Raw genomic sequence first — 9,732 nt, 5'->3', positions numbered from 1 at the left:
TGAACAAAAACGAACGATAGTCTGAGGGAAAGGCTCCAGAAAAACGCGCTTCCTCAGACGTAGTACAACAACCCACCATTCAGAATAAACGTCACATATAACTCATTTTTGCTCTCAATGGGACCTCCGTCAAGCCCCTCACACTCGGCAGGAGTGATAGCTTGTCAAAACAAGGTCTTGAGCTATGTTTGGAAAATGAGCATTTCCAAGATATATGCGGATTCTTGCTGAGTGATCACCTCAGGGAGTAGCTTTAAAGATGTATTTGCGAATGAATGACGGCTTCTACTTGAGGAGTTTCGCATTTTTAATTTTAGCAGAATTTGTAAAAAAAAAAAATCCACAATTATATAGTAACTCATATTACTACGTATGTACAATATACAAGAAGGACGTTAAAACTCTTAGCCATACGATTCAATCCAACTTACCCTTGTGCCGCGGACACATTATTACTGTTCAAAATCTCATTATCACATTTGCTCAAATAGGGAACAAATCCAGAATACGGTATGTTTGCAAGAATATTAATTGAAAAAGAACAACCTTCAAATGGACAATAACCCAAGAGCCAAATCTCCACTCAGATCATTCGGAAGGTTATCTGGGTGATCTTGCGAAAATGACGGAAATGCGTGAGACAGTGGGACAACCCGTTATATTACATACATATATATATATATATATATATATATATAATATATATATATATATATATATATATAATCAGTAATCACAATTCATCAATTCAGAAAACATCACTCCCATACATTTCGTAGGTAATTATTGTTACTATTATTCAGTAGCCCACAGGGACCACTGACTTGAAATTCAGGCTTCCAAAGAATATGGTGTTCATTTGAAAGTAACAGAAAGTAATAGGATATACAGAAAGCTGAGATTAGTCAGGAGCAAGAAAATAATAAATTAAGTTAATAAATAAAGAGATAAAATATCAGTAAATTAATAAATTAAAGATATAAAATAGTAATATTCTTACATGTAGCTGCAACATCGTAGATTTGTTCCAGAGTATCAGTATTCTTATTATTATAATAAAATATCCGACTATCTTATAAAAAAAAATAACATCATGTCATTTTATACCAACGTTCTGCTCGAAACGGCAATAGCTGTAGTATATACGGGCTGCAATTATTGATTCTCTTGCAGTCACTCACCCATTCACGCACTGCCCACACCCAACCACTTTTACTTAATGATGGGCAGTGTTATTATTTTTCGTAAGACCACGTCTCAATGATCGGTATACAGCACAGAAAAATGTTATTAGCTTTCTCGTGTCCCCGTCTTACCTATCCCTACTCAGGAAATGGCATAAGAGTTTTCTTTCTACCTCCTTGGACGAGTGATTTTCGCGCTGGGCTACCAGTCCGGTGGTCCGAAGTTCGATTCTCGGTGCGGATTCAAAAGAATGTATTTCTGGTGATAGAAATTCATTTCTCGATATAATGTGGTTCGGATCCCACAATAAGCTGTAGGTCCCGTTGCTAGGTGACCAATTGGTTCCTAGCCACGTAAAAATATCTAATCCTTCGGGCCAGCCATAGGAGAGCTGTTAATCACTTCAGCTGTCTGGTATAAAACTAAGATATACTTAACTTTTTCTACCATGGTAGGCATGAAAGTGCTCATATTTACAAAAGTTCCTCGTTGGACGAGTGGATTTCGCGCTCGGGTACCAATCCGGTGGTCCGAAGTTCGATTCTCGGCTCGGCCAACGTGGAACCAGAGGAATTTATTTCTGGTGACAGAAATTCATTACTCGATATAATGTGGTTCGTCCCACAATAAGCTGTAGGTCCCATAGCTAGGTAACCAATTAATGGTTCCTAGCCACGTGAAAATATCTAATCCTTCGGGCCAGCCCTAAGAGAGCTGTTAATCAGCTCAGTGGTCTGGTAAAACTGAGATATTCATCATATAAATAAATAAATAAATAAATAAATAAATAAAATTGCAGTTAAGGCACAAGCGCGACTTACACAGTACCACTGACGCTTGAAAACCTACCATTTGATAAATATGCGACTTTCACTTTAATATTTGTGTATAAAAAAATTTCCTCCAGTACCCATCCTAATAGAATATAAATAACACAGACATGAAATAAACACTGAAAGACAACAAAAATACTTGTGTTCTATTCGACAGAACTGGCTTGATAAATTTGTGTGTGCGTGTGTGTACGGATCTTGAGGTGCACTTCATGAATTTCTGCTTAGGCCTAATCATCCTACGCAGTCAGTATGTGACGATTCTATAAATATTTCAGTGAAAGATGGCCGAACTTTTCTTCAATGAGACAAACACCTCCAAATACTTACTCTTTCACGTAGATGAGAGAGAGAGAGAGAGAGAGAGAAGTAGAGAAGAAAAGAGGAGCGAGGAGGAGAGAGAGAATTAAATCAAACAATCTTGCAATCACGGATGTCCAAACGTAATCAAAACCCACACCTGGTGAGTCGACTGTTGACCAAAGTCATTTTCGAATCACTCACTAACCTCATTTCCTCACATTTCGGATGAATCCTCAGAAAGTCATTTTTGGTAAAATACAGAAGAATTGCAATGACTGTGATCATCACTCTGGGATACCGCACACTGAACTTGAAGGAATCGTGCATGATGAGCGCTTAAATAGACATGGAACACTCAATGACAATACAAGCATGTTTCTCCATGATCGACGCACGGTCTCGAGTCTCAGAATGTGTGTGTGTATTATATATATATATATATATATATATATATATATATATATATATATATATATATATATAATATACATATATATATATATATATATATACACACATATATATATATTATATATATATATATATATAATACTATATAAAACAGACATGCACACATTCACTCACGTAGGTACAAATTGTATGTAAAAAGTACGATGTCAGTGCGAGAAGAGAGAGAGAGAGAGAGAGAGAGAGAGAGAGAGAGAGAGAGAGTAAATAAATTCAGAAATCATTAATCTAGGGCGTGAATGCCCAGGGGCCTTCACGTGACAAGATAAAGAGAGAAAGAGAGCAGTAATAACCGAAAATAACCAGCAGAGCAAAGTCATGATAACTTGAACAGAGACCTGACGCACTTGACAAATCCCTCCCTCCACATTCTATAACGAAGTCAGTGTAAAGCCTGTACTTTGTTGTTGTTGTTTTTGTTCTTCTTCTTCTTCTTCTTCTTCTTCTTCTTCTTCTTGGGGGTTAGGAAAGCCCTATGGAAGAGCCTAAAAAGGTGAAAAAAAGGTGCTTCACATTGAGTTACTGATACAGGAATTTTAGAATAGGATATTTATGATTTATTTATTAAAATGAAAATTTAAAAAAATAAATAACACGCATGTTAAACAGTACTGAAAATTATTTCTAATAAAATATAGCGTATTTATTTTAATTTCCTTTGGTGAAATAAGGTTCTAATTGACCGTAGATTTGAGCACATTTTGATATTGTTGAATTGTATTTCAGCTCTGTTTCTGTTCGATTATTTTGTGTTTCAAGTAATAACTGAGATTATATGAACGGGATTAATTTGTGTCCTTTTTATTTGATCCTTATTGTTAGTGTAAGTAGCACTAAGTATGAGTATCAATTACGAAGACCACTTCACCTTAAGTTAGGAATATAATGTTTACAACTTAGCGTGAGGCGAAAACCTTGCACGCGTTTTCCGAGTACGCTGGAGGTCGTATTTATGAAATAACAGCAGACAGCGAGTAATGGAATAATAACAGCTGCTATTATTGCTATTAAAACTACATAGTCTGTTAATATTTGTAATTTCTGTGATACAAGCACCAACATGTGGGGTAGGATATAGGTTAGTATTTAGATATAAGCATAATGACAATCTTCACTATATCAACAATGGCTGCAAAGACAACTACACGAGCAAGAGCTTGGCGCTGAAGGACTTCGACACTGAAACATATTCCTCATTGCGAGACGTCCTATAAGACATTTTTTCCCCAATACTAGACCAGTAGCGTCATTATGGTCTTTTATTCTTTATAAACCTTATTTCTGCCGTATTTTTCTTTTAAATATGTTGTTATCGAAGAAAATTTCTGTATATAATTTGTGAGTATGAACTAACAGATGAAAAATACAAACATGATATGTATATTTACTTATAAACCTGACTCATTGTCTGTGCGTGTACGTATTTGCGTGTACGAAGGAGTGTGTGGCGGTAGGTTAATTCCACTACCTCTTAAATTTTGCCTCGAGTGGACTCGTGACGACCTAAGTTTGAACTCTGGATCCGACTCCGGGCTCGGATTTTTGTGCTTCGAGAAGTTGGGCTCTTGTGAAGAAACACCACGAAACAGATTAAGAGGCTTTCTTTCTTTTAAAAACTTCTGACATTAGATGGCTTAGAAAAAAAGAGCGTAACAATAATGAAGGGAGGATGTTTTTCAGATGAGTTATTTCCGATAGCAAAAGTAACTGTTAGTCATCTTTACTGCTGAACATAGCTTAAATCACCCCTTGTTTTGTCACTTTTTTCGTTATTCATACATTGTTTCATTAAGTACTTACTGATGCTCTAAAGTGCGAGAAAAAAAATCCTTGATTGGGGCAAAATGTCAATACATTTAAACACCATACAGTTATGATGCTTACTTGTAGTATCTGTGATTTACGCTTTTCCTATAGTTTAGAAGCTTTTTTAGTATTCTTGGGTCTCTATTAGAACTCAATACCTGTAGAAGCTATTCTAAAGAGCCAGCCACCTAATCTGTAGCTTTCTTGCCTCAGTGAAATAATGAAGCTCCTATTATGGCTTCATGGACATTTTCCATTTATTGTCCAATAAATTTTCCATGATTCTCTGATAGCATAAGACTATTAAGTCTGAATCATTCCATCCACACATTTCTGTCCGCTCAGACTGCAGATCCTTTACACATCCGATAATAGATTCTCAGACATTTCTGTTCCGCTTATTTCGATGCGCCCACACAACTTGTATAGATAGGACAGGATGACAACCGGCGATAACGACTAATCACAATGGGGTTTTTGGTAATGACATTTAAATGCGACTTGTTTGAATGCCAAAAGCGATACGCAAAATGGGCTTGAGGAGTGTGGCGCCTGTCTGGAAATGCCCCTGACGACTGCCTTCCTTGATTAGCTCCAAAATAGCAACCTTACCTTAGCTCGAGAGAGAGAGAGAGAGAGAGAGAGAGAGAGAGAGAGAGAGAGAGAGAAATCATCATATACGGAGGAAGTTACTATTCTCTTGGCCAATCCACATCCCGAAAGTCTATAAAATAGTAGATTTTTGCTGCATCCAGCAGCTTTTTGTTCTCATTATTATGTAGCAAATCAAGGTAGGTTCCTTCTCATGTAGTCCTCCATTCTCTGGTGTTCAAACTGAATGTAGCCGAATAGAAGTGAGTAGTTTTCAGTTTTCAATTACTTCAATTATCCTTAATATTTTATATGTATACATTATGTCGTAAATATCTTATTCCTCTATTTAACTTTAGCCCTTTTATCTATCATTTACGCCATATTTACGAATATTTCCTCGCTTTCCACACTTCCATAAATTAGCTAGTAAACAACTTTCATCACATTTATTTTTCACAATTTCTGTATTTTGTGTCTTGTCATTCTCCCTCTACCAAATTTTCATATATTTTTATTATCAACAGACTTTTTGTTATCCTACGGCACTGTCGCGGTTCCAAACGTTTCAAATAAACATGTATACTACTGTATACAAAATAGATATCGATTTCTTATTTTGAAAGCCTATTCAGAAAATTGCCAAATAACTAAGATTGCTACTAATGAAAAGGTTCCCATCACATTATCCACTCCTGTGATTATAACGAAATAATAAGAGTCAATAAATATATTTAAACAGTTATTATTATCATCTGTTATCATTAGCCATTTTTGTTCCCCTTCGACTTGCCATTATTGCTGTCAAACTCTACATTTCGCTCCAAGTTGCAAAGGCAGCAACAGCCAATTTATAATACATCTACAATAGGTAAATTAATCTATCATTGTAAAGAATTCTAATATCAATTTATATTATGTAAAGTCTATAATATATGTATATATGTAATATATATACATAGTATATATGTATGTATGTATGTATATATGTATGTATGTATGTGTGTATATATTATATATATATATATATATATATATATATATATATATATATATATATATATATATATATATGATACCATTTTTTTTAAAGATTCTCAATGTTATTAAATTCTTTTGTGTGTGTGTATAAAATGCAAGTTTTGCATTCAGTATTTCGCATCTTCCTAAATAATTATAAAACATAGCCAATTAAAGTGCATCAATAGAAGCAAATAAAGGATAACAATTCAAAACCAGTTTAACAAAATTTCTTTTATTTCGTCGTCATTCTTTCGTGTTATAATCATCGTAAAAACAGTCACCAACAACACTTCTCTGTTATGCTACCTGAGCAAATATCAAAGGAACAGTACAACCGTGTCTGCAACACAAATGCATGCATTTGTTTGCATACACGATATCACATTTCGACCTCACATTCGTAATGGAAATTTAAATACAGTTTTAAATTGCCTTACAAGATCAAAATGAAAATATAAGTTTACTATGTTCAAAGTATTTGACCAATGCGAATAAAAATATTATAAAAATAATATAATAATAATAACAACAATAACTTGCTTAGAATGGCAAGGCAGGCAGGGCCATGGAGGAAAGCTACAAGGGGACCTAAACAGCTCCTTCGAGCGCCAATTGACTAAACTCCTACGCCACGATAACTAGCAGCAACCCGGCCGACCCGAGACTGCATTACATCCTGGTAGGGACACTATAGCTGCACCAGCTGATTGACTACGTAGGATTTGGACATCAGGACACGTAATACTCGTGAGAGGAATCGGATACGCCGCTGTTGTACGAAGAATCGGCGATGGACACCTGAGGACTGATTCTGGGCTTTGGCCCGCTGGTCGTGATGAGACACGCCTTCTCTGCGTCGGTTGCTGCCAAGCTGTTGTGAATCTTGGTATAAAGTCCCTCGTGAGTCGTCTTTTTGCTACAGCACAAATTCGTGATGAATGCCACCGCCACCAGAACGTGTAGACCTACGACGAACTGCGTGGCCCACTCGAAGCCTATGTGGTCAAACAGTGCGCCGGCAGCGGAAGGGCCAATGAAAGCCCCCAGAGCAAAGGTCGAGGCCCACATGCCCGATACCATGCCGTAGGTTTGGATATCATCGGGGAAGCCGTTAGCAACAGCGTCTCTGTGGGCACTGGTAAAGGTGGCGACCAACTCGGCACCGAATCCGATGCCATGAAGGATGAGGGCTACGATGCAGACGGGGATGGTAATGGGGCCGATGGGGAGGAAGGGAGCTGGCCCCACCATCAGGAAAGACGTGACGATGACGAAGGCGCCGAAGATGACCACAATTGTAGGATTGATATGCTTATCGCAGAGCCACCCCCAAAGCGGTGCGAAGATCCCGTAAGTCGCGCCATTCAGGATGAACATGAAACCCAGCTGCAAGGGCGAGAGTTCGAAGGACCTCAGGTGGGGTTCGAGAGTTGCCTGAAGGAAGCCGATGCTGATGGAGGACGCTATGATGGCGTAAGCAGCGAGAGCGATGGAGGGCACCTTGACTAACTGGAGGATGTTGCCGGAGGATTCCTTCTCTCCGCCGAAGTCGCTGTGGCTGGGCAGGATACAGTAAGTCAGGGTCGCAGCGGCGATCAGAGTTCCTCCCAGACTGACGAAGGGCAGGGTGTACCCGCCTACTTCAAAGAGGGCGCCTCCGACGGTGGGACCCGCGATCATCCCCAAACCATAGCAAGTTTCCAGTGAGGCGAAAGTAGCTCCGACGTTTTCGGGGAATTCTTTCGCAATGATGCTGAAGGAGGCCGTTAGGAATCCCGCATTGCCCATGGCCTCGATGATCCTGATGGCGAAGGAGAAGCCGATGAAAATATCGGTGTCAGTGATGCGGTCGAGGAAACCGAACAGAATGCAGGTGGTAGCCGTGGTGAAGATGCCCGCGTTGAACATGAACTTGGGACCGATTTGGTTGATGTAGTTACCGTAGATGGGGCTGGCGATGAACACAACCAGTTCGAACACCCCAAACACAAACCCATATTGAGTAGCTGAGGCGCCCTTAGATTCGGCCATCATGGGGTAAAACGGCGCCTGTAGAGAAACGCAGACGGCGTTGCAGAAGTCGGCGACGGCGAACACAATGAGTGTGAGATACTGTTGACGAGTGTAGCTTGGCATTTTGAAGTTTCCTTTGACGGCACGAAATCAGGAGCCTTTCGGGTGAGCGGATGGATGGATCAGTTTTCACGTTCGGGGCAGAGCGGATGGATCAAGAGGCACTGAGATTGAGTGATGGAGAGGGAAGGTTGCGTCGCCTTCAATCTCAACCGCTGAGCTGCTCTGCGAGACGGACCTTCGGGCTCCCGGGCGAGTTGATTAGAACTGCGCTTACTGAACAGGACGCGTGACCTTATATACCCATACCCCAAATCCAGAGAAAGAGAGAGAGGTGGGGAGGGGGTGAGAGAGAGAAAGAGAGAGACGAGCCCAGCTTCACGTGCTCTTCAAATAACACAAACCGACGTCCTTCAAAAATACCACCATGGCACGCTTCCTTAAGGTCGAAATCAGAACGAAACTCATTTGACTTTACTCATTCATCGTATTGCAAAAAAGGCGATAGAAAAGGAGTATCGAGAGGAGGAAATGATCCCCGTTATTCTGTTATATGGAAACACCTTGCAGGAGGGTCACCGGGAGACGGCGCCAGCGATACACGCCCACTCTGTATCTGTCTGCTTCGATTCTCTGTCAACCCTCAAATAATCTCTCGAAGCAATTCCTACCAGAATTTTCTAGTTACAACCATACAAGCATTCAAGACCCACGAGAAATACGACAGCGCAGAGAGGGTGAATTAATATATATATATTTCATTTTAATAATTATACTGCAACGCACCACTACCAACCATACAAAGTTTGGGTGGTGAGAGTTCTTTTAAATAATAATGCTAAAAATTATGTCAATGAAAACAATTAATAAATATTATTACAAACACACAAATATCTATCTATATATATATATATATAGTATAATATATATATATATATATATATATATATATATATATATATATATATATTCTGTATACGGACAAATGGCTTTTTGGCAGCTTATAAGTATCAAACAAAAATGATTTTCAAATTTTCGCTAATCATGTCCAATGTATAGCAATTTTTACTATGTGCAAACTACATACATACATACATACATACTATATATATATATATATATATATATATATATATATATATATATATATATATATATCACCTAAAACAATAAAACAATATAGCTTGAGAGAGAGAGAGAGAGAGAGAGAGAGAGAGAGAGAGAGAGAGAGAGAGAGAGAGAGAGATTCTGTATAAAAAACTATTAAATAAGTGTCCAGTTATCTTAACAAACATATTACGTCACAGCAGCAACACATACAGCAAAGCAATTGCAAACTAAAGGCTGGTAACAAAACCACATTGACTACAGCATTCATGTTAACAAGGGTGGCGTTCTTTACACTGCCTTTCTTGGTGTTACCGATGTTAAACATCAACACTTGTTATTA

The 9,732-nt window shown here is 38.5% G+C and overlaps 1 protein-coding gene across 1 annotated transcript; it reads right to left on the bottom strand.

Annotated features, from left to right (window-relative positions):
- Positions 1-6,425: 6,425 nt before the first annotated feature.
- LOC135219507 (MFS-type transporter SLC18B1-like) lies at positions 6,426-8,551 on the bottom strand. Its single transcript, XM_064256333.1, has one exon. The coding sequence runs from the start codon at positions 8,343-8,345 to the stop codon at positions 6,939-6,941; it is 1,407 nt and encodes a 468-aa protein (XP_064112403.1). The 5' UTR covers positions 8,346-8,551; the 3' UTR covers positions 6,426-6,938.
- Between the last annotated feature and the right edge of the window lie 1,181 nt (positions 8,552-9,732).

The sequence above is a fragment of the Macrobrachium nipponense genome, chromosome 1 (assembly GCF_015104395.2).
Source record: "Macrobrachium nipponense isolate FS-2020 chromosome 1, ASM1510439v2, whole genome shotgun sequence".
In the NCBI taxonomy this organism is placed as follows: Eukaryota; Metazoa; Arthropoda; class Malacostraca; order Decapoda; family Palaemonidae; genus Macrobrachium; species Macrobrachium nipponense.
Note: the sequence above shows the minus strand (reverse complement) of the source record. Positions and strands in the feature narration are given on the sequence as shown.